Source organism: Anarhichas minor, unplaced genomic scaffold, assembly GCF_050575085.1.
Source record: "Anarhichas minor isolate MPS153535 unplaced genomic scaffold, ASM5057508v1 ptg000054l, whole genome shotgun sequence".
Taxonomy (NCBI): domain Eukaryota; kingdom Metazoa; phylum Chordata; class Actinopteri; order Perciformes; family Anarhichadidae; genus Anarhichas; species Anarhichas minor.
In genome coordinates, this window is record NW_027466500.1 from 1,616,578 (window position 1) to 1,642,667 (window position 26,090).

General features: G+C 41.0%; 2 protein-coding genes across 2 annotated transcripts; both read right to left on the minus strand.

The window, feature by feature from the left end:
* Nucleotides 1–3,894: 3,894 nt before the first annotated feature.
* Nucleotides 3,895–5,420, minus strand: hmx2 (H6 family homeobox 2). The gene is made up of 2 exons (XM_076075955.1): nucleotides 5,150–5,420; nucleotides 3,895–4,442 (listed from the first exon to the last, which is right to left on the minus strand). Exons 1-2 carry the CDS (start codon nucleotides 5,418–5,420, stop codon nucleotides 3,895–3,897), a joined length of 819 nt encoding a protein of 272 aa, XP_075932070.1.
* A 6,227-nt stretch (nucleotides 5,421–11,647) lies between these two features.
* hmx3a (H6 family homeobox 3a) lies at nucleotides 11,648–13,618 on the minus strand. Its single transcript, XM_076075885.1, has 2 exons — nucleotides 13,330–13,618; nucleotides 11,648–12,351 (listed from the first exon to the last, which is right to left on the minus strand). Exons 1-2 carry the CDS (start codon nucleotides 13,616–13,618, stop codon nucleotides 11,729–11,731), a joined length of 912 nt encoding a protein of 303 aa, XP_075932000.1. The 3' UTR covers nucleotides 11,648–11,728.
* Between the last annotated feature and the right edge of the window lie 12,472 nt (nucleotides 13,619–26,090).

The following is a 26,090-nucleotide window of genomic DNA, read 5'->3' on the forward strand; positions in this document are numbered from 1 at the left end:
CATTACAAAAATTGTAGGTCTTTAATAGAATAATGACATGCTTTATCTTCCCTGGCTCTCTCTGAGAGGGTCTTGAAGCAGAGGGACGGGCTGAGGGAGGGAGGGGAGAGGAGGATGTGAAAACAACTGTTGCAGAGCTCGCTGTCCTCAGTGTGGTCTCACTCTTGAGTGTGTAGCATAAGGACTTCAAGATAATTCCCCTATTATCCTTACAAATACAAAATGGAGAGCAGAGAATTGTATCTCACATCCATTATTGCGTCAAAGGTAATGCTAATGGTCTTATCTCTGGCGTAATAGCCGAGTTCTCTCCACGTACTGTAGCCTATAATAGTTTGATGCATATTGGAATGGCACTTCAAAAACAGGCAGTTCAAGAAATGGTTGGTAATTTAACAATGAGGCAAAATTTTGCCATAAAAGCTCTGATGCAGATTTTTGGTTAAACATTGTTCTTGGAGGGTTCAAATTGTTATTGACCTTGAGTTCTAAACATTTTTAAAATATGTCTTGCGTAAAGCAAATTCATTTAAAAGAATGAAATGGCATATGGCAGAGTTAACACCTATTTTTGTTAGAAACTTGGTATATCCAAGTGTTTTATGCCTGTTTAAGTGACCAAATCATTTCCACATTTTTGCTTAATATACTTTATCCATATGTCTGCTTTATAGAGTTCTGCAGCATATGCCTCTCCTGTTAAGGAGAAGGGGTTAGAGGCTGGGGAGGGGGGGGGGGACAAACACAATTTCCCTTCAGCTCCTTCATTTCCAGTTGATATAAAACAGAATCATGAAAAATCACTTCTGGTCCAAGCTCTCCTTTTTAACCATTAACCCATAAACACAGAAGCTGGTTAAAGCCAGCGGATGACAGGGCCTGCCTCAAAAACCTTGTTACGCTCCCCTCAAATTCATTTAGGGAGCAAACAGGTCTTGAGAGTTGTCTGGCTTAATGCATTGCGATCGCTTTTAAAACTCTTGTCTTGAGGCAGACACGAGGCTCTGCATCTGCTCGTGGTGTTATACTTCATAACCTTCCGCTGTAATATGAAGCCACACACACCCTCTTTAAATCAGATGGCTGTAAATATGTTAGATATAGCTGAAAAGCCTTCATCCAAATAAATGAAGGGGGGAAAAAAAGGGTTCTTCAAATATTAGAAGAGAACATTATAAATAAAAAAGTAAAGTAATGTTGTTGCAGCCTGTTTAAATTTAATGGGGTCTCTATTAAGTTAGTTTTGATCTACATCATTTTATCTCGAGATGTAAAAGATGATATCCGGAGGTTTTAGTATAATTCATTATGATCCTGTAAATATGCTCTAAAAGAGAGAATCAATTTGCCCAGTGCTCTCTGTCTTTGCCTCTCCCTCTCCACACTGTGTGTAGCCCACAGTTTCCATTACTCCCATCATAAATTATACCACAGAGTGAATTACACTTGCTTTTCACCTTACCAGGCAGGTTTGATGAATCCTAAGGCACAACACATCATCTCAACAAATCTTCATCCCCATGCCAGTCGCTGTCTCTTTGCAGTTTAAACCACTTCAAATCATTTTCATTGCCCTGCTATTAAAATTTGTAATTCACACCTGCCATTGCAGTGATACATAGTTACATTGAACCCCCCCCCCCAACCCTTCCCGTTCCTCTCTTTCACTTATTCTCTCCTTTGCTCGTCACCGCATCTCCACACATCTCTCTCTCCCTGTCTTGTAAATCAAACAACCTCAGGTGACAGGTCATGCAGATTTCCCACAAGTCAGTGGGGTGCAAACATCCATCCAAAAGAGTGGCGCGTTGCCGTCGCACCTGATGACATAATGACCACTTGGAAACTAATAAACAGCTTCATTCAACCAAAGCTATTGCTCCTTTTCATAAGCGTTACGGTCCCCCATCCCTTTCTCTCTATCTCTCTTTTTCTCTCCCTCTCCTATCTGTCACAAATTCATCCCCCTGCGCCTCACCTCTTCGCTGGTGCTGGAGTTACCCATAAATCACTGCTGTTGTCTAACGCTATCCATTTTCCCAGAAACACAGGGCGGCTGTTGCAGAAATTGGGTCAGGCATAATCTGCAGGGCAGCAGAGCCTGGCTAGTCATGATTCTGCTAGCTAATAGCACACATTGAGAGATTGGTGGGATGGGTAGAAGGGGTTGGCTGGGTGGTGATGGTGGTGTGGGTGGGGGTCCCTTGTACATGATGTGACACCCAAGAAAAGCTGGCAAATGACACAGTTATATCGCTAACCATCAACCACGGGGCATTTGTGTTCTAGGGAGTGAGTAAGTGTGAGTGATTCTCTTCAGGCTTGTGTTTAGTATTTGCATGTGTTGAATTGTTATGAGACCGTGAATTGAACTTTAACAATATGAGCTGGACCTCTTGAAAATCTAAACTAGCTTCTGCATTAACAGGACATAATGTATGTGGTATTCTGATTATTCACTGTGCAGATGGAGAAAAATGAACAGCTTCGATTAACTTTGACAACATGCCTCTTTATTATGGTTCCCCTTTCAAGGCCTGATGCTAGAGAGCCACAAGGGGGGCAGACTTCAAATAAGAGAAGATCTGTCCCAGAGGCATGATTGGCTTGTGATGGTGTGCATCTCTTCTCCACGTTTCTCTCTATATGTATTACCTTTTAGAAGGCAGCTTGCTCAGGTCATCCACCTTTTCAATTTACTACCGAGTGTTGTCGTTGCTTGCATTGTTTATAGATTTAGAATTCATCTGAAAGTATGGCTTTAAATTCTTTGCATCATGTTCTGCAATTCTAGACGCAGCTTGATATTTTGTACGGTTTGCAGGCTATATTTACTCAAACGAATATGGAAGCTACAGCGTGAGCCTTGCAGAAGAAGATGAATGCATTACATTTCACACCGCATCACTGCACAGATGCAAGCTGCAATTAAAATGAACCTGTCAAGAAGTTCACAATGTAATATTTGATGTAATAGTAGGCGGTAAGGTGAGACTAGTAAGCCAACAACAATGTTGAATAAACAGTAATGTCATATATGTTAATTAACACCAGTGACTCCCAGGTTTTTTCCCCTCACTTCATCCAGCACATGTTTTTAGTTCAAAGCACCTCTTACAAGAATTACTGCAGCTCTACAACAAAAATTCTCCTTTAATTTCTGATTATATGATGAGCCTTTAACAGATTTTCACACTGGTTATTACAATAGAATGTCTTGTGATCACATTGTGGCAAGAACTGTCAACACAGCCAAGTAGAATTTAACGCAAGTCTTGTTTACAATTGCTTTAAGTGTTTACCTTCTGTGTTAAAATATAACCGTGTCAATAGTTAAGTTCACAAATGTAACGACACAGAAACAGTATATAAAATAAAACCAAGCAAGCCCAACTTTCACTTAAATAGAAAATTTATTGAATGAGAAGGTTATTATTCAAGGTCTAAATTACAATAGAAACAATGATATTTTTCCTGAAATGGAATAATAATGTTTTTCCTGTCAGCTGAAATAAAATGGAGCTGCTGCTTTGCAATATATGTGACAAACCAATTATGAATATAAACACTGTAAAAGCCTTTTTTTTTGTGTTATCCATTTTTTCTTGAATGGTATATGAATGTTAAACTCCATTATTGTATCAGTTCAAGGAGGAGAAAGAAAATAAAAGTACAAAAATGACTGTAATTAATTATTCACATGGTGTATTTTATACAATTAAGCTTGGTTGCTTTCATGGGAGACGTACAGTTGCTGCATAATAACATTTTCCTCAACAAATAAAGTGATACAATTAATATACAGGGGTTATGTGGAGACACTTATAAGAATGTTGTATTGTTTTGTTATGCGTCTTTACGTGGACTGCAGTGGTGAACATACAGCAGAGTCAGTCAGTACTCAATCTTGTTGTACAGGTTGTATAAAGGTAACGCTGACAGGCTGCTACCCGGGTAATAAAGGGGCGTCGGAAAGGCGATGGACCGGGGAACCGGAACACGCAGCAAGGCGTTATCTCTGAAAACCAGCGGCATCCCTACTAGTGTCTGTGCGGAGGCGTGGGCCATGTTGGCCGCCTCCAGTTCGGCTGATAGCTGCCGTTTCCATTTGTTCCTCCTGTTCTGAAACCACGTCTTGACCTGAGTCTCAGTCAGCTGCAGACTGGAGGCTAAGCAGGCCCGCTCCGAGCTGCTCAGGTACCGCTTCATGTCGAAGGTGGACTCCAGTTGGTACACCTGACTCCGGGAGAAAACCGTGCGCGTCTTCTTCTTGGCTGAGTTGCCCTGCTTGTCCGCACCGTCTGTGTGTCTCTCCTCCGACAGAGGTGACATTTGATGGCACGGCCTCTCCTGCTCCTCCTTATAATCCTGCAGCAGAGGCTGAGGCAGGTGCGGCCGCCGCGCGAGCCCGTGATTCCGAGAGAGAGGTCCTTTACCGGGACCTATAAGCGCGAGAAGGAGATGGTGAATATCAAAGCCGCCAAATACATCTAAATTGTAAGCTTTTTTAAACAGGCGACTGGAGGGGGGAAATATATTTTTTCTACATACCTACTCAGTTTGAGAGTTTGTAAAGTGTGAACTCTGACTTTCTAAATCGACTGCTGAAAGCCGGTGACTTTTTAAATAAACAATCCAGCATGAGTACGCTCGGCGTTACAGTAAGCTATTAATAAAATCCCGCTCTATTTAACGCTCAATTGACGACGTGTAGTGCAGCCATTTTAGAAACATGTTTCATCAATTAGCAGGCTCAATTAAATTTGGAATGAGAGGAAAGACAGAGGGCTAATTATTCGACCTTCCACTCTTCCGCTGCTGCAATGATATAGTCTGCAACGAACAAGTGGAAGTGGATGAGCTGCACGAGGGTGGCAGTCACAGACACGGGCTAATGAAATGTGAGCTGAAGTGCAAACAAAAACGGAAAATAGGAGGCCTGGTTATTACAAAAAAAATAAAAAATAAGAAGAGGCACTAATTAGGCCTACTGTCATACCATTTGATATAGTAAACAAATAATACAGTAACTGTAAATATGTCCGATAACATTTTCTTTTTTGTTCGGCTACCACTTAAATATTTAGTTTATTCCCTTTTCTGTAATAATAGAAATACTAATTATGATAATAATAAAATAGATGCTCACCTATACAGAAGTTATGGGCTTGGTGCGGGGTGCATGGCTCACTGTGACCCGTGTCGGAGCAGAAGCAGTCTGCTGAGTCCTCCCCGCCGCTGCACTCCTCCTCGGAGGACACCGACAGCGAGCGCCTCCGCGGCGGTGGCGGCGGTCCCTTAGCGAGCTCCTTGTTTACGGAGCGCGGGGCATCGGACGGCGTGCCCAAAATAGACTGGATGGTGAAGCTGGAAATCGGGCCCGACGAGCACTTGCTCCCGCTGTCTTCTGCGCTACTCATTCTCGCTTCATAACAGTATGAAGTATTGCCTGAATCGTGTCTGTCCCCTTGTATTCCGTTATTGGTTTGCTGCACGATTGGTGCGTAGAAATTACGAAAGCGTCTTTTTGTCTTCTTCAGGGTTTTTTTCTCCCCCCCCGAGCCGGTTTAATTGTGGAGTTTTAACATTGAAGGAGTTGATGGTGTTTTTTCTAGAGCTCGGGGAACATGAGTGTATTCCTGGTCCTCCTCCTCACGCTCTGGATCAGAGGCAGCAAGGTTGCGTTGCTTCATTTGCATGTAGGTAAGCTCCTCCTGGGCCAATCGCAGCCTCCAACAGAAGCCCGGAAATTTCAAACTCCTGTCAAGGTTTTGAGACGGGCGAGAGAGTCGGAGGGGATCAGCAGTGCTCATTTCTACATTCAGCCGCACACAGTATTTAGTAAAACAAATGCAGTATGTGCTGTCACGAGCTAATATTGTTTTGGGTTAATTAAAATTTGGTTATGAATTTTTTTTTAAAAACTGTAAAAATGTTGCACTAAATTGCCATGTGTAAAAAAAATCAACCTTTTTTTGCAGTATCTTGGTGTGGTCTGTCTTAAATATGCCTCGTTTATAAACACAGCTTGTTGTCTCTTTTTTATTTGGAACTGCAACTTGTACAACCAGGAAACGGCCCAGTCAACTGAGGATGACCTCATGTTTTTTTCTAGTTTTTTTCTAGTTTTTTATCATCCTCTGCCTGCTAAATTGGCCGGGGTTACAGTAACATGCATGCAGACTTAACTAATACAAAGGCCCAACTCATTTTTCCTGAAAATAATAAACTCATTCCGTGTCCATTATCAGCGATTAAGAATTAATTTGATCATTACTGAGCTAATCTGCCTCGTGATGACCGCGCGTGGAGTAGAGGCCGGCTAATTGATTGACTAATTGATTGGAGGTGGTGGGGGCTGAGTGCGCGCACGCGTGTGTGGTGTGTGAGAGGAGGGGGGCGCGCTTCCCACCACCACCCATGCTCTATTTCTCTCTCTCTCTCTCTCTCTCTCTCTCTCTCTCTCTCTCTCTCTCTCTCTCTCTCTCTCTGGTTGTGTCTGGCTGTGGGACAGCTGCGGGGCTTGATCTGGCGGTTCGGGCACATTATCCCTCTTTTACTGCTTTGTAAGGGAGCCCCAGACACATTACAAATGGTCAGCTTTAATCATCATGTCAGCGCCCTTCCCGGTAGCCACACAACCGGCATTCGGTGTTAAAGGCGGGCTGGAAAATGTAGAAGACGACGACTATGGCCGCTGATAATGATGATGGCGATGATGATGTTGACAACAGATCCTGCCGTCGTCATCATCATCTTCTTCATAGGAACCAGACAGAAGCATCTGGATTCACGCGTAAATATCGTCAACTGGCAGCGGGGGCCAGCAGCTGCTAAACGATCTTAACAAAACGCTTTGGCAGGGGAGGCTTTACTGAGGGGGGGCAAATATATGAGGGCAGTCAGGGCGGATGCTGGATTTATGGTGGTTACACATAAGGCGTGAAATCTGCAATGACAGTTAAATGGGTTTGTTTTATATGCCGCTCTTTTCAAACAAAGACCTTTGTCAGTGGAGCCGCCTTCAGCACTTTCAGACGACTTTTGCAAAGTGAGATTAGTTCATCGTAGTTAGTGGCCATATCAGGCTGCTATTGTGCTGCACAGAGTCAATTGCACGCGCTGTTTGTTGCAAGTAAGAGTTGGCGTTTGGTTACAGGCCGATTAGTGTATTAGTATGGAAATGTTCATCCCTTGCTCGTGTTTCTGCGTTTTCAGCGAGGCCTCAAACAGCATGGAGCGGGCCTGAGTTCGTGCTCTATCACAATGATAGGTGGCGTACGGCTGCCCGACTGCAATAACAGAACAAGATCTTTAGCAGGAGAGAAAGGTCTGAGAAAGACAGATGAAGTTATGAGGCGCTTTGATCTGGGAATCAAGCTTCGATAAATATTAAACAAAGACCCTTTACACGTGTGTATTATGATATATGGCGTGTCCAACTCTAGAATAAGGAAATTACCAGAGAAAATGATATCAATAAATTTTCTAAGTATAAACGTTGATTACGTTTCGATTTTCATTCAAGAAAGCGAGGCCTGCTCTTTTTTCAGGAGGCGTTTGCGCATGTCCGTACGCGCACATCTGCGTGTGTGTGTGTGTGTGTGTGTGTGTGTGTGTGTGTGAGGGGAGACAGAGAGAGAGAGAGAGAGAGAGAGAGAGAGAGATGTAAACTCAAGCTGAGCGCCCGAGCCCTGGAGGTGTACAATTTATGTAATCTGAGTGTGGAAATGAACTGGGTAATTTATTGGAAAACACAAAGTCAGGAAGATTGGATCAGTACAGCCTATCCACGGGCTCCTATCCATCAAGTTCCAATTAACAACCTAACCATTGAGTTTTAATGGCTTTCCAATCTACTGCCCTGATAGACTCATCAATTCCTCGGGGAGAAATTAAGAAAATCGACCGCCCCTCGGCGTTTCAGTGTCATTCTTCACAGCAACTATATGTCAAATTAAAAACACAATTAAAATTTAAACTGTTCCAATCAGACGGTGCCCCGCAACCTATGTTTCACTTAATAGAACTTTGATGAAAATCTGATGCTCGCATTCAATCAGCAAAGCAAATGGGATGGGTTTAAAACAAGATTTCCTCTTCGAGAAGTGTCAAAAGAGTTGTTCAAACACACGAGCTCTGACGCGTGCGATCACGTTTGTTTGGCTTCTGATTGCGGAAATTCACCAGTTTGTATCTCAAGCAGACGCTTTGACGCACAGGACCAACGCGAGAGATGCTTTTGAGGTGAACTTTTCTATGCGCTCATTCACTTTTGGCCCAATTTACAGGAGGAAGCCAATCAAGGAGGATGTCTGTTGTTTAATATAATTTAAAATAACTTTATTATTGATGGTTACGTTTACATAGTCAATATCAATCTCTTAATGCTTCAATTTAAATATAACTGATTCGCTTGATGTCTGTCTTACCCTGTGCCAACCCTTGAACCACTGCCGGACACGGTTCTGTAGGCTTCTGCCACGACAGAGCCAATTTCGGTTCTCTAGTTAAATGCTTTAATCTGTGCATGCAGATATTAAATCCCTCTACAACTAACTTTAATAGTCCAACACACACATGAGCAGATGCCAGTGGTCACAGAAGAGGCTAGCGTTACGCAAGGCGGTCGGGCCACTTGTGTGTTTCCAAACTGGCACTTATAGGGCTTAAAATGACCCATTCACGCTCTCCATTTTAATGTAATACAGTGAGCGAAGTCCCCGGTCACGTCCGTTTGCCCCCGCTGCTGCAAATGTACTTTATCTGATCTGCTCCCTTTACTCGTTTACATGCAGATGTCGCACAAATGGAAATTATCGAGTGGTAATTTTTTCAATTTATGCGCGCAAATCAAGGTCACAAGCTGAGCCGAAGTGGCGCGTGAACGTTGCTCTTACTTGACGCAATATGATGCAGACGTTTACGGATCGATATGTGCCAGAGGAATAATGCCAGAGCAATCTATTAATTTGCGGTAATGGGGCCATGTTGAGTGCGCGCGGTAGGTATATACATCAATACTTTGGGTGATCTCACGATATTTGAATGAACCCTTTGTGTCTTGATGAGGTCATCATCATATCAGTTTATAGGTTGACTGATTCATTTCCAATAACTGTATTAGCCTACAGATGAAAACAGGAAATGACCTTTGACGCAAAGGTTGTTCTGAGAAATACACGTGCCTCATAATCTGTTAAACTTTGAATACTTTTTTCTTTATGGCAATATTTCTCATATTTGGGCAATCCAAGTGCTGTCTGTAATCAGATCTATTTATGCAGGCAGATTAAAACTGTCCTCTAACTATGAGGTGGTCAATAGTTTGTCTACCTGCGCACGAGGGAATGAAACTGCTGTTGCGTGTCCATCTGGACTCTGTGGAGGTGGAATATAAGATTCAAAAGTATAAAGACATGTTAAAAACATTCCATCCTGGTGATTATTTATTATTAGTATGGATTATTTTTGCATTGCTTTTTATTGTGCCCAGCTCAAAGGGAGAAGTGTTCACTCCCTCCCTTAGCTTCCTCCTCTTGGATCTGCATTGCTGCCTAGTTAAGCATAATACATCAAGTTTTATTTAAAAAATTAAAAAAAAAAAAATCAAAAATGTATTTAAATAATAATGATATGTGTAATAACTGTAAAATTATGTCTAACCTGGATCCTGTCAAAATACGAAAAGTTATTCTAAAACTATTTTTTTCTTTTAAGGTTATAAAGCAATACCATCCCCATAAGGTTGGGCAGCATATCATATGTTTAGATCACGAAAAATCAAGTTAACCAACCCTCCACATTCACTCTTCTGCTTCTATATTCAAGAAATAAATAGGTTAAGTATGCATAAAACATGCACGATTCCTATTATTAGGGTACCAGTAGCTTTTTATACATTTAACTGCATTGTTTATTTAACTTGCATACAAAGACATGCATGTCTTCCTTGAGATAGTCGCTTCAAGTGCCAGTGACACCTGTGGTCGCAGCAGTTTCATCCTTTTTATTTTTTTGTCAAACTTTGTTTAGATTTAGGCTTTAGAGCAATAGACTTTAACTGTGGAGACACTCTGAGATGTTATTTTTTAAATAAAAAAATAAGAGTAGGGATATATATATATCCTAAAACAATTTACATATACCTACCTCTCCAATTATATATTATTATTTAAAGGTGATCCTTGTAAAGAGAGATGTTTCCTATAAAGTTGTTAAAGAAATGAAAATGACGTTCATTAAAAAAAGTTCTTAAATTAAAAACAAATGAATACAAGAATTACTTAACAACCAAAATCAACAGTTTCAACACCAGAATAGAGAGCTAAAGATATTTGATCCGTGGATCCTGACATCTCATACTTAACATACAATACACGCACACACACACATACAAGGCAATGAGAGAGGGAAAACTATATTTTAAAGACAACAGCTGATACGCAGAGTGATGTCCTCTTCTGAATATACCCATCATTTTGGCAAGATGGTGGCAATTACGCGTCTAATTGACCATAATAACGTTTTTAAAGTGCATAACACCAAAACGATTACAGAAACCTAAACCTGTCCAAGTTGTGTGTATGTGTGTATGTGGATCGAGGGATCGACGTGTATCTATCAGAATAAAAATGAATTCCATCTACTTGTAATATTGTTTTGCATCTCTTAGTGCAAAACTGTTTGTTATAGCGACAAAAAATATATATATGTCGATTATAGCCTAAAATGGCTCAATTTAATATCCTCTGGTCATTACTGAGATTCTCCAGACCTACCGAAGTCATTCAAACTTTACCTAAAATGTAAGGAATATGCTCCATTTATTTCACAACATGGTTCAGCAATACAATATCAAAACGTTGTTTTTACTGTACAAATGAGCTGCTGCAGCTCTTCTCCCAGTGCGTCATTAAATATATACATTTACATATTTTTTACACCAGTGTAGTCGATTTTTTTTTTTTTGCCGCTCCTGTTCAAAAACACACAGTAGATTAAAGAGACATTGGGAGCTCACACTTGTGCTCGTATCCATTCAGAGGAAACAAGAGTGAGACTCACTAAAACTCAACATAAAGCAACATGAGTATTTTACAGTTGACAGTGTTTTGATTGTCCCCCGTCAAGCGCTTTAAAAAGCAAAAAAAAGGGAAATTACAACAAAGCCCCATCAATATTCCACCGATGACAAAACATGTTTTCCGTTTAGTGGATGCATTCATTCACAGCACACCTTCGGTGTATTCTGGAAATGTAAATAAGATCAAATAATGTTGTCAGATGATAAGCAGGCCCGCGCCTTTAGGCCGCCAATTGTTGTAAACAATGTGAAAAAAATGCTGTGGAGTTGGTCCAGAAACAGTAGATGTGTAAAAAATTAGAGGGAAAAAAAGAAAAGACACACATTAAGCAGTGTAAGCATGGTGGACTCCTGAGGTGATAATTACATAGGCCTGTGATAATAATATTAATAATAATTATAATAATATAAAACATGGGATTTGATTTTATCACGTGTAAACGGCACCCTTTTGAAAAATGACACAATATATTTGCCAAAATAGGTCCATGTAGGCCCGACAGTGTGTCTCTGTTCTTTCTTTTTTCTTCTTCATTCAGTCAGTTGTACAAAAATATGAAGTCTTTTTTTTCTTTTTCTTTTTTTACTTTTCGGATGATTTTGAAAATCTACACCAACTTGTGCCGCAAGACTCAGCTATTTTCAAACCGGTCTGAGCAGCGGCACGGATGTGACGATGGGATGGGAGTAGTAGACGCCCGGGTGCGGGAAGGTGAGCAGCGGCTGGCTCACGGGCACGTTGGCACCGATGCCTCCGCTCTCCGAGACCGAGTTCTCGTGGTAGAGGATGGGCACCCGGACTATCCTCTGAGCCGCGGCGTGGCTCAGGTTGGCCGCCTCCAGCTCTGCGGCCAGCTGCCTTTTCCACTTGTTCCTTCTGTTCTGGAACCAGATCTTCACCTGAGTCTCCGTCAGGTGGAGAGACGCGGCCAGGCCGGCCCGCTCCGAGCTGCTCAGGTATCGCTTCATGTCGAAGGTGGACTCCAGCTGAAACACCTGGCTCCGGGAGAAAACCGTGCGCGTCTTCTTCTTGCGGCACGGCTTCTTGTCGTCGTCCCTCTTCCTCCATTCCTCCAGGTCGTCTTTTTTGGCTTCTTCTGCGTCACTCTCCTCCAGGATTATCTCGTCGCCACTTTTGTTGTTGTTGTGTTCATCGTCCTCGTCGTCGTCTTTGACGTCTGGCTCGGATTTGAGAACCAGGTCCGGCGAGTCTCTGTCCGTGCCCGAGGTTGGAGAGGAGTCTCTGGCTCCTAGTTTGTCGATAACTGAAATGGGGACACAGGGAGATGTGGTCATAAACACTGGGGCTGTGTGCTGTATGTTTGGGATTTTATTACAGCCTGTTGATACCGCACAGCCTGCGGGCTTTGGGGAAACTAAGTTATAAATAGAGCCAGAAATGTTTTTGCTTGTCACATTTTTATAGCTAGACATGAATGACAATGTGTTCAAATGCATGTGTATTCAAATTACGATATACCCATACCCAAAATAACACTTTAATATATTAAGGGAATACAATATTCTAAATATTTAGGCCTGCATATTTTTTTAGTTTAATTTAAACAAATTCAGATCTCCTAATTGAACGCTTTTAAAAATTCCCCATTTATTATTTGCATGAATGCGATTCATGCCCGCTTGTTTAAAATCCCACGTGAATAAATCACAGAAACAGGCAGGTAAAAACGCTGTCAGCCTCTGGGGAAGATGTTCACAGTGAGCGCCAATAGACAAATCAAAAGCATGCTGCGCATCGTCACCCTCATCCGATGATTTGACGATGTCTGCTTCATTTTATGCACAGTGTGTCACTTTATTGATCTATTATCCCGCCTCGTGGCATAACAAAATAGGCCTCCATAGAGGACAAGGCGTCAAACCGTTATCCACTCTGTTGTGTGGTAAAGACGACACACGGCATCTTATGTCCCATCACCAAAACGCACCAAATCCCTTTTTATCGAGTACGTTTATGAGGTGGAAGTGCAATGTCTGGTATCAGACGTAATATTGTGTGTCATAAAGCGCACAGGGTACATGGTCCTGAAATGTTGTGATTGTTATTTAGAAAAATAATTAAGTATTTCCTCTCTATTCTAATGATAAAGAGTCGACTAAAGACTCCAACATCCAAATAGAATTCAAAGGCTAAAAGTCTGACAATTACTTGCCTATAAGTGAGTCTGACTGCGCATGTAATCGTATGATAAATAGTCTTGGTTTCGGTCTGTCAGTCTTACCTTCGGTTCTGTGTAGGTGGGTGGATGAGGTCAGGGCGTAGGGGTACCACCACGCCGAGGTGCGCTCCAAGTAGTGAGCCGGTAGACTGAACCTCTGTGCGGGCAGGTCAAAGCGTGGAAAGCTGAAGTCCCCGATCTGGGAAAGAGAAAATCCTCCCTCCAAAGCCAGCTTGGTTGCAGCCAGTACGGGCTTGGGTTTGGACGGTTTGCGATCACAGTTCAGCAGGTTCTTAATGAAGAAAGGAGAGTCCTTGGCCGAAGCGCACGTCTCTTGCGTCGTCTCTGGCATCGCTGTGTTTGTGGTCTGAACGCAGAGGACCACGGAAGCAGGAATTTAAAGAGAGAAAAAAATACAAGGCTGACTTACAGACAGTCGATATACTGGCTGCGAGGAGTTCCTGTTTTACTCTTCTCAGTGATTTAACGCGTTGACTCGATTTCACACCCGGAGAGCGCGTGAAAACACGCGTCCTTCTAGACGAAAGAAGTAATAAAATAAAATGTTTGAGCGGTTAAAAAAAAATTAAATTAAGACATGTATAAACATGGAGATGTCTCCGGGCTCTTTCGTCAAAAAGCAAACTGTGTCCACCGTGTCAGTCAGTCTGGCGTCTGTTGCTAATGATGAAATAAAAGTGTCATCCAAGTTAAATGCGGAAAGTATAGGCGATTGGGCATGTACAATGGCAAATGGGATTAAGGGAGAGACTGTGGAGGAGAGAGAGAGAGAGAGAGAGAGAGAGAGAGAGAGAGAGAGAGAGAGAGAGAGAGAGAGAGAGAGAGAGAGAGAGAGAGAGAGAGAGAGAGAGAGAGAGACCGTCCTCCCCTCTCTGTGCGCTCATGGCTGCAGGCAGTGAGCGCTCGCCTGATATTGGTCTCATACAGTCCAATTAGGCAGCAAATGAACACAGGGCTGTTAGCGCCAAAAAGGAAGGTTTGGAATAAGCGCCTCATCACACAACTAACAGTCAGACACAGATCGACTGAACGAGGTTACTTATAATCCAGTGTTTATTATTGATACAGTTGTGAACCACTTTCACTCAGGCTGCAGGTGTCCGATGATGTTTTTTAAATTCGACTATTTGTTAATATATTTTAGAGATATTAGATTATATTTCTAAAATGATCACCAAAACTTAAGTAACCGTAATTTAGATGAATACAATAATAATAATAGCATTTAACTCGTATGCATATGCTTAAAAGCTTACATTAAATATCTAATGACTATGCTTTAGTCCTTTCAAACAAGATTACATTGACTAAAAAGCAAATGAACAAGTAAGCTTTCTAACAGCTATCCTGCACTGCATGTAAACTTATAAAATAACAGTATAGCTATAGTTACCTAATAATCTTCAATAAAATCAATAAAACCTTTATTTTCTTGTGTAGACTTTTTATCGTAACTTACCAAAACATTAAAGATACTATTTTATGTATAGTCACAATGTCAGCATTTAAATCGTTAATTTTTATTAACGATTTTTTTTTTTTTACACCTCTCAGACACAATATGAAAAAGGCCTGAGATCAGGCTGCAGCTACTCCACGTGTCACCAATGGGCGATTAGATTCATATTTCTAATTCATTGATTTTCAGCGAGGGCCACTTCCACAATGTCTGTGGGTCGCACAGTCATTTATTCCTCCCTAATCGATTTGGTTAATTCATCCCTCAGATTGCACTCTTTGTAAGTGTGCTATGTATATTCACTCATTGATATTAATTGACTTGTTAAAAAAGCAGTCCGTTGGTTGGAAGCTGGTGTTGCTGAAGGACGGGGAGACAGCGTCCTCTGTGGGTCTAAAGGAGGAAATGCAAGTGTGTGGAGGGTGTGTGTTGGGTGCTTGTATTCATCATGTTGTGGGGACACAAATACTCATCACACTGTCACATTATTGGGACTCGCCTCCAATTTGGGGGAAAATACAGGTCCTCACAATTCAAAGCACTACATGTTAGGGTAAAGACATATGGTTTTGGTTAGCGTTGCAGGTAGGCATGTAATAAGACTAGAAAATAATGCAAGTCAATGCATTGTCCTCCAAAGTGACAAAAGACAAGTTTGTGTGAGACCTGACAGATAGTGACAATACTGTCATCCTTTAAGTACAGCACATTTGTCCTATAGAACAGTCACGTGTGTGAGATGTACTCATTTCAGTTATGAATCATCATCATCGTCATCATCATCTGTTCCCTGAAGACATTCATTATGTGATATGCAGCCATAATAGAGGGTGTCAGTGAAAAGGTAAAGGTTGCATTGGGTGCCACAATGCATTTTCTCCCCATCATCCGTAGAGGAAGCACCGGCATGTCCGTGTAATTAACACGTGTTATTCATTTAGTGAGCTGCTCAAGTGGAGATATCCTGTTACTGTGATGTAATTACCGCCTTTCCTCATCATCACAGGTATTTGATGGCGCTCTCAGACTGAGCTGCCAAATGGGTGTTTTCATTAGTACAAAATCCAAAGAATTCACATTATTACAACATGCCTCAGTCAGTATTTGATAATGAACCGCTCTTTAGAAAGGTCTGAATCATTTTATTTTATATTATTTTATTGCAGCAGTAGTATTTGTATCCCTGAAGACACTTTTGATATTGTCATTGTGTCCACCAAAGCTTTATTTACACTGGGACAGCATTGAAGTTACTCAAGTTCTTGGGAACTCTTGCAATTTCACCCACATTTTTGTAGTATTTATATGTTTATATGATTCACAACACAGAGAAGAAACTAGGCATTCTAGAAAGCAAGCGTTGGAGCAACAGTCTTTAAAAAAATATTCATTTATAAGAGCTGGACTTCCTGAACTAAATTTAGAAAGTCAAGATTAGTTCAAGTCCTGATTCTTACATATCTGACACTTTTTCCACAAGTGGCCACTATTTGACCCCAGACATTTAACATTATTATTGTCTTTAAGGTATTTAAAGTCAAACATTATAGACATTTGTATGTCATGATATATAGCTGCCATATCAGAGGAGACATTCTTGTAAAAAACGATAGTCACATGATGTTATCTACTTACACAGTTTACACAGTATTGAAATCATTGACACCCTCTGCACAGTACTAATCCCAAACAAACAGAGCTGAATATATAATTTAGGAGCTCTTCAGTGTGCAGGTATCACTACTTTTTGCTGTATTATTATTTTAACCCTTGGATAAAAGTGACTCTCGTAGGCTGTCATCACATTGGCCTGATTCCCAGGTTGTGCTTTTGAATAGTCCAATAGAGATTGTTTAAGGGCCCTGTAACGGCGCAAATTAAAATTTACCACAGTGCTTTACCACTATAATAGCGGTCCATAACTGGGGACGAAAAGAACACAACATATGCAAACCCTGAAAATAAAGAGTACAAACTAAGATCCTGTACTAAAATACAGTTCATATTATGCATTAATTAGAAACATGCAGTAGACATTGCCCAGAGGCCACATAGGCCTTCTGAATGCTCCATAAGTCTATTTTTGTTGCTCCTCGGGTAGGTTACTATGACTTTTATATTATTTATTTCAAAGCGCCCAGATATTGATTATTTCACAAGGAAAAATGACAAATGGCAGGAGGGAATGACACGGTCAGCAGGTTCTATTAGAGAAATGATAGTGTTGCTCGTGGTTTGTTAAAAGGTCCAGTTTAGATACTTTATAGGTTTACATCCATCATCGTCTAATGACCTATTTGATGAAAAACACGCGCTCTGGTGACAATGGCCCTGTGCAGCCAACTTCGCTTTGTAATTGCTCCCATATTAAATATAGATTTTTGTTTTGATATCTTGTGAGAATTCCTTTCTGTGGGTCAAAATTGTGATAAAAGACATGGATGCAACGGCAAAAGCTCAGAGGGAGAAAACTGGAAGGAAAATGGGGAAAATAGGTGGTGTAGAGGTGGTGACGGTGGAACTGTGGGTTCTGAGTAGTCGTGGAGGAAGTATTCAGATCTGTTATTTAAGTAGAATAAGTACTCCATTACAAGTAAAAGTAAAACTCTCAAAACTCAAAGTACTCGTACTCATCGGATTATTATTTCCGATGCATCAATGTGAAAGTAGCATTATAGTGTTGTAGTTGAGTGGATCTAGTTTAACAACATTTGAAACAGTTTTGTAGTTTTATCTACAGAAATACATCTTGTTTTATAAACTGATAATTTTTTAATGTAAATTTTTTATCTTAAAAGTAATAGTATAGCTGTCAGACTAATGTAGTGCTGGGGGAAGTATTCAGATCTTTTACAAACATTACACTGCACAAATACTCCATTACCGGTACAAGTATTTTAAAATTTAACTTAAAAGTATGTAAGTATTATTTAGGGGGGACGGCATTTATCACTGCAGGACCCTGTGTACTTCCTTTTTGCACTTTTAACTGGACACTCTCCTGTTGGCACGAGCCATTAAACCGTTGAAGGCCACACTGAGATTGCTTTAGATTTAAGTATTGCATTTAACTTGTAAAGGAATTGGTGGCCCTCCACTGACCCAGCAAGCTTTAATTGGGATTGTGCGAGTATTGATCGTAAGTGGCCAGGCGAATCTTGAATTACGGCCTGATTAGCTTTTACTCGGCCCCTTGCACCAGCCAGTCGAAGGAGCTCAATGTCATTCAGGTTGGATCACTTCAGCGGCCACTTGACGAGAGGGAATCTTGTTACTTCCTGTGTAAACAGGAAACAACATGTATCTAAGGAGCGGCATGACAGTTCTTCTGGCAAATTTACTTTAGTCACATGAGGGTGTAATTGTCCCTTAGTGTATGGTCACTTTAAGCAACAATGTTAGCATCTAATTTATGAGTAGATATGGGCACATAGAAGGTGTATTCTCCTTTTTATCTCTCCTGCTCTCCACATTTTATGACTCCTTCTCTTCCTTTATTGTTTCTCAGCGGAGATGATGACGTCTGTAAGGTTTGGATGGAAACAGTCATGGGAGCGATGTAGCCCTTTTTCTCTATTATGAGCAGCTTCATCCGAGCCCTCCGGGCACCAAGCCTCAATATCCACCCTCTGTTCCTCGAAAGAAAACGCTGGTGATCGTCAGCTTTTACCCAGCCTGCCTGTATGTGTCATTACAACTCGGTAATCTGGAGAGGGCAACAGAAAAGTTCTCATCAGTGTCAGCCTGAGATATAGATATGGGCCGGGTAACAAATGGCCAAATGCACAGGCAGCAGAGCAGACCATCAATAAAGCAATTTCTTGTGTCATAACAGCCGCGCTTTTCCTAAAGCTAACCTTTCAAAACTTTTCCCTCTGCAAATCGCTGCAGCCCCACCATTAGAGTCCTGCCTTGTGAATTTAATGGATTCCGTACAAATAATATTCCACCATAATGGAAAAGGTTGAAGTCACTGAAGACAGATGAAGTCATAAACACGTATAATTGAGAATCAAAGACCGATAAATTTTAAACTGCTATCCATTTTCTCTTTTTAGATGATGATCTATGTCAGCACGGCTGCAGGAAAATGGAAGAGATTATGGTGGAAAATTATAACAATAAATTTTCTAAACATACACCTTGATTATGCTTCGATTTTTTGGAGGGGTAGAGGGCGAGGGAGGGGGTTTAGAAAGAAGGCTGGGATTGCTGAAAGCTTGCTGGCTAAATGGCACCATAAAAAAGGTTCCCTGCTCTTTTGCCTGCAGAGCGTAGGCATGCCTGGAGGTGTGATTTCCCCCCTCCTCTAAATGGGGGAAATGAATTGTGTAATTTATTGCAAACGTGCACACAGTGAGATTAGATCAGCATATCCCATCAAAGGAACAACAATCAATCAGCCTCTAGTTAACAGCTTGAAACACATAAACCAGGGCACCTAATGGCTTTCCAATTTAACAGATTGATAGACTTATCCGGTCCTAAGGGATGAATTAAGAAAACCGGGTACTTTCACACAGGCACTGGCACTTTTGACAGGACCTTTTTACCCCCTCTAGCTTTCTTACCATCTTTACTCCTGAATATAGAGATATGGTTAACCTGAAAATAAAGAGAAAGTCAGTTTTCCCTCTTTTCTTTTCTTTTTTTCTTTCTGTTTGAGAAAGCACTCCAGAGCTGATTTGTTATTCAGATGAGGCGGGAGTGGAAGTGTGTCAGATGTGGAGAATGGGCTCATTTTAATGACCTGATTATCGCGGGTCATTTGGAACTGTGAAATCAAGGGAGCTATTCAAAGCCACTTAACAATATCTAAATGTGACCCGGGCGACCCATTCAACCAAGAATGTAGTTTTAAAAATGGAACTTGTTTGTTTCATATCTTATTAATCACATAATTGTCTCATGTAAACTCATCAGTGCAAAAAAATATTAAAGGAATAGTTTGACATTTTGGTAAATACACTTATTCTCATAATTGCCACAAGTTAGATGAGAAGATTGATACCACTCTCGTGATAAATATGTGGCTGGAGCCAGCAGCCAGTTAGCTTAGCTTAGCATAAAGACTGGTCTATATCCAGGTCACATAAAAGGCTATCAAAGGTATATATTGTACATTCATTTCATACAAAAACCAACGTGTTAAAAAGGTTATTTTACTGTGGTTTATGTAGTGGACTATATGTCGGCTATCAGTGGAGACTCCAGGAAGATAATGGTCCAGGACAAGAAATGGTTCAGCACATATCCATTTTAAAATGGCATATTTAGATGTTTACACTTTGGCTTTGGTACAGGTTAGACAAAGGTGTGTTTATTAGTGAGCTTTAAAGGTGCTGGTAGGCACATTTAATTACGTTTTGTTACCTTTGGGCAGGCCAGCTGTTTACCCGTTTCCACTCTGTATGCTAAGGTACAAAAAGACCACAAGTCTATGCTGTGCTGCTAGTTACTACTACACTTTCATGAGGTTTATGAGAGGCCAGAGACTGCACTCACTACTTTGTGTCTGTATGTGTGAATGCAGCATTCTTGCACATGCAGGCGGAGTTTACTGTTTGAACTGAACGTACCACTAAACTGAAGACTGAAGTGCATCTGAACTGTGATGCTGTCATTTAGCTTAGAAAACAAGTGACAGAACTACACAGTCAGTGACAAATCTTTGAACTGAACGAAACGATACAAATAAGCAAAGTGATTTTCAATTTCCACCTCAACAGTGAGCACCGAATACCAGCCTCAAAGGAACACATCCAAAGAAGGTTAACCGACTGTACTGTCCTCTTAAGAGGCAGGGCCTTGACCCAGGGAACTAGCGTAATGCACGCTATGTGTCACCATATTATCTTGTCCACATCCACAGAGACAGCTGATCTCTCTGTGTCACTGCATAATTGAGGAGCTGTTGGTATCAAGGATGTGACCCTGAGAGGGATGAGAAAGTGTAGACCCCCGCGAGAAAGACCAGAGGAACCGACTAGAGTGGGAACCACAGAAGGGGTGCATCCACAGGACAGAGGCGGCAGACAGTCTCCCCCACAGCCTCTGAAGCCAGTGGCCCGTAACACATGCAAGTGACTGATGTGTGCGCTCCACTGTTATGTGACAGAACTCCACATTAAAGAGGAAACTGATCTTCTGGTCAGTATTAAGGGCTGGGGTCAATTTCGTCTCGTCTCTCACACTTCGGGGAAATGGATTGAGATTCAGCTCATGGGTTGGGAATGAGACATAATTGATTACTGATAATCAATACATTGGCCAAGGAATAAGAGCCCATTACTAACCAATCATCAATAGCACTTTAGCTGCCTCTTTGTTTCTGTCTTTCTATCAGCTTAGCAGAAAACCTGCAGCTATCTGACACACAGGACGGATTGATGCTCCAAAATTGAAGAGGACAAGAGAGAAAATAACAAAACAGGAGCAAGACTATTAAACTCAACAAGAGTCTCACTCTCCAGGTCAGAGGACAAAACATGTGGTTTCCTACTTGACATTAATACTCTTATCCTCCTCATGGACACAACTCTGCTGATCCTCTTGTTTGGTCTGTGGGTGCAGCGAAGATCACATGATGACAAAGAGCACCCAAACATGATTACTCCCCTCCTCGTGACAGACAGTAATTGGTGTTTGTTTGCTGTCTTCTCTCCCTCTCTTGTGTCGCGGGGTGGTAAAGAGCATTATTACTGTCAGCTGATTAGTATGGCTCCTCCAGCAGCTGTCAGGACTAACTAATAAGAAGAAACTTGAGCAGAGTGACAATAGAGGACTGTGCACACACACACAGACATATTCAATTTAAGCATACACTGAGTGAGTGAGATAGAGAGATTCATTTGACATGCCTTCAATGTATTTATTTATTTCAGCATGCGTGTAAGCAAATAAGTAAAGATAAATATATGGGGCCACAACTTTGTATTAATGATCTAATAGCCTAAATGTATTCCTCATCATAACCAATATTACTTTCAGTACAGAACATGTGTCAAGAGGTGCACAAGGTGCATGCTCTCACCTATGTTTCTTTACTGCAGCCATGTTAAGATCTACTCTTAACCGATTTAAAAGAACTCTGGAGCTTCAAGTATTTTCAAGTCAAAACTACTTTTATTCTTAAGTTTGCCACTAGGATTAAAAGTAAAAGATTTTTACTCTTTTCACTCAAGTCCAAAACAGGTTAATAATTAAGGGCTCTGTTGTCTAAATCGTTTTGGCAAAGTAGATACAGAAACATCTGACAAAACTTGAATATACAATGTACTTTATCCATCTGAGTCATATAATGTTCCTTCTGTACTGTAAACAAGAAATATACGACCCAGCAGCATCAATTCCTAATGGATCTTTCAGAATTGCTCTCCTAATACATCAAGCATTCACACCAACCCTTGACAACTCTATCTTCCACACATCTTAACGCACCCCAAAGTCCTCAGGGCACCCAGGAAAATTAACCATTTAATAGCAATAAATAACAGATTCTGACTCAAGGGGACTTCAAATCAGCCTCTCTCTCTCTCTCTCTCTCTCTCTCTCTCTCTCTCACACACACACACACACACACACACACACACACACACACACACAAAGACTAGCCTCACAAAGCTGGATTAACACCAAACAGCCCAATCAAATGTTTTATTACTGAGGTTGCACATATGTAACATCTATTTTTCACCCATTCACGTGCACACTAGCCTCATAGAATGTGACCGTTTTATAAAAACTCAGTCTGTCTCAACCTTGTCCATGCAACTTTGTTTTTTGGAGGAATTAATAACCATTAAATCAAACAAGAGACATATACTGAAAGCAGACATGATGATATACCAGGGTTATCTTCAGTGGTACATTTACTAAAGTTGAGTACTGTGCTTAAGTACACATTTGAGGCACTTTATTTGAGTAACAGATTTACTTACTTTATAGATTAAGATTTTACTACAGAATACCTAAAACTACTAACAGTAAATAGAACAGTTCAAATGACCTCCCCCTCAACCAACAAATGTATAATCCAAGCTATACATTGATGCATCAGTTATAATAATCAAATTATAAGTATAAAACTCATAGCATCTCTTTACTAAACAGGGAGTACTTTTACTTGTGATACTCTAAGTACATTTAGCTAATAACCCTTTTTACGTACTTTTACTGAAGTGACATTTTGAAGTCCGTACTTTTATTTTGAATGGTATATTTTCATATTGCAATATTACTTGAGTGAAGGACCAAAATACTTTTTCTACTGGTTACCATGAGGGATGATTCTGTGGCTTTGTAAAAAACCATGCAGCACGTTACATTGTGGCATTTATCTTTTCTGTTTTCATAAAATGTCTGTCTTCTTTCCCCTTTTCTCGCTGACAACGTGTACTGTTACAGGCCCTCGTATTAGTCAGAATGGAGTATTGACTATTTGTAAAAACAGAAGTGCAAATCAAATCAACATTGTGCAGGGACAGATGAAAGCTGCCTACCTGTACACACGCAGGAAAAGGGGGCAGTTAGTGACCAATTGATTTGATGTGAAGGAGGGGCATTCTTTTTCCTGCAGTGGAAAGGCCTCCACTGTACGCTGTACGGCTAGCAATCACTCCTCCACCTTACCTCCAACTACCTCTAACACCCAACTGTGTCCTCAATCTCCACTCCACCGGGCCCAGGTATGCAACTTTTCCGTCAGCACTGTTATGTATTTGGCTTTCTATTTCACTTTAATAGGAGAGAAATTGGCAACATATTCTTTTACAGCCCCCTGGCACCATTAGAAAGCCTGCTGTCATTTGGATTATTTATGAAAAACTATTTCATGCTTACTTACATTTGCTGCTTATTTTCCCCCAGTGTGACCTGCAGCAGATTTAGTTCCATTTCGAAAGCCTTAAAGCCAATTCTTTATATCTGCAGGTCAGCCTTCTCGATTGAGTCGAGATTGAAATACCAGTGTGTAGAGGAAAAGGTATGGCAAGAGGAAACCAATGGTGTTTTATTGTGTTGAGGGCTATAGTAAAAAGAACAGGGAGGGGGGGTACTTAAAGAGGAAACGATGGGGGTGAAGGCGGAGGAGCGGGGGTGATTTTTAGGCGGATGTAGAACTGGAGACACCTGCAGAAATAGGAGGCAATGCAGAGGCAGCAACAAAAGTTGAGGAATGAAAGGGCCACAACAATCCAGCTGCTCGTGAGCAGCAAAAGCAACAAAGACCGGCCAAGAACTGAGTCAGCAAATTGGCATAGAAAGTAAAAAACAGTAAAGACATAAAAAAAAGAAAGTGGTATTAAATCCGCAAGATTTTATATTTCATCTAAAAACATGTCAAATATCGTTGTTTGTGAGGTGTTTTACAAGGTCCACAAAGATAAACTTTGGTGGGGATTTTTTGCTTGTGATATTTTTCCGCTGTGTTTCTAGAATCTATACTCATATTCTTGTCTGTACAAGAAAATTGGCAATCTTTGTCTTTCAACATATCAAATGAATCAAAATAAACTTCCCCACTAAGGAGCTCGACAGGCCAGCACAAAGCAGTCACCTGCATGCATCTATACTCATAATACCATACTGTATGGGGTCTTTTACTCACCAATGCACACACACACACACACACACACACACACACACACAAACAAACACACTTTTGATCTGGGTTTGTTCCGGGCTTTATACAGTGACCCTAATAAACTGCGGCGTGGCCAGGCAGGTTTGTCACTGTCACAGGTAAATGATGTAATTAATGAGTGTGAAGCGGAGTGGATGGGAGCCGGGGTGTTAGCTTTTAAACACCTCTCCAGCTGACTGGGTTTGGGGAGGCCCAGCTGGACACAGCCAGCGGATCGATAGGGGGTCAGGGGTCAGTCAACCCTCCCATTATAACCCCGGTGGCTCCCATCATCGTCTGGCTAACGATGCCTGCAGGAGGGCCAGAGATGGAGCCACTGCAGGGAGAGGAAGCAGCTTCTGGAGCTTCAAACGGAGGCTGGTGTGCTTTCTGGGCGCTGAAGCCTTAAACTCATATCTATAAGGTTTATTTGTGACTATTGTTAATGTACTTATCTGTACGAGTCGATGATGGAGTGTCCGACCTGCTTTACGTTGGTCACAGACTCTCTATATTCTGTTATTTAGAAATGTTGGAGACCTTGTCGGGTCACAAATGGTTGTTAATGACGGGACATGTTTGTATTTTCACATATTGAAATCCGGTAAGATGTAATAATTTATCTTGCTTGTGCAGTGTCCTTTGTGTCAGGAATGTGTGATATTAAAACAAGACAGAAAATGACACATATTGACATTGATTTCTACCCAAGTATCAAGTGGCAGATTGTTTACCTTTACTAAGATTATGTTATTTTTACATCTTTAAAAAAATGTTAAATGAAGGTTTCTTACAGACTGTACAGAGCTGTTGGTTATACATACAGTATACATATATTGCTGGCTGTTATCATTTGTAATCTGCATTTTTTTTAGTTTTATCTGTCATCATCAAACTAAAATGACCCAACTGCAGCTGGAGTGATGGCCTCTGGCTAATGTCAAGGACAAAGAGAACAGCAGGAGAGGATGGGAAATTTTTCTGGGTCAGAGTGGTTTAATCATTAACTGTGAGTCTATTGATAAAGTGCCTTTTGTTTGGAAAAACAAAACTCATTTGATGTTTAACTTTGAAATATTGTGGTTTTTTTTGACAAAGCAATAGCACTGTCGCAATGCCAAATCCCATAACATCTTTGCAAGTATTTATCTCAAATATTCAGTGGAGTAAAGTTAAGATGATCATTAGATTAATTATAAGGAAATGTAGAAATTATTTTTTCAAACTAAACCTCAGATTTTATCCAGCAAAACATTATTTGTGGAAAATAAGAAAAGGCACTTGTCAAACAACAAACAAGAACTATTAGCTCTGTAAATATATAGTGGATTCATGTTCTTGAGCAGAGAATGAAGTCCCTCTGTATGTGTTGTTATCAGAGCTTCTTCTTGCTATGTTGACATAGCCGGGCCGGCCCCGCATGCTTTTAGTGCATGTTGGTGCACGTGAGCGTGCACCACCTCACAGCTGCTGCTCTGCTGATAACGCAGTCCCAACCCACCCTCTGGTTTCTCCTCAGGTAAACACTGTTAGCTCTGTCAGCTCTTTCACCATAGTTTGCATTGTTCGTGCTGTTAGCACTGTTAGCTATGAGCCACCAGCTCGCCAGAATCAGAATGCTCCCAATCTTGGATGTTGCACCTCTAAAGTGTGCCTCACATTTGTTGGAGCTTTGAAGTTTTTTATCCCGTAGATGCCCCGAGGAATACTGCAACCAGTTTT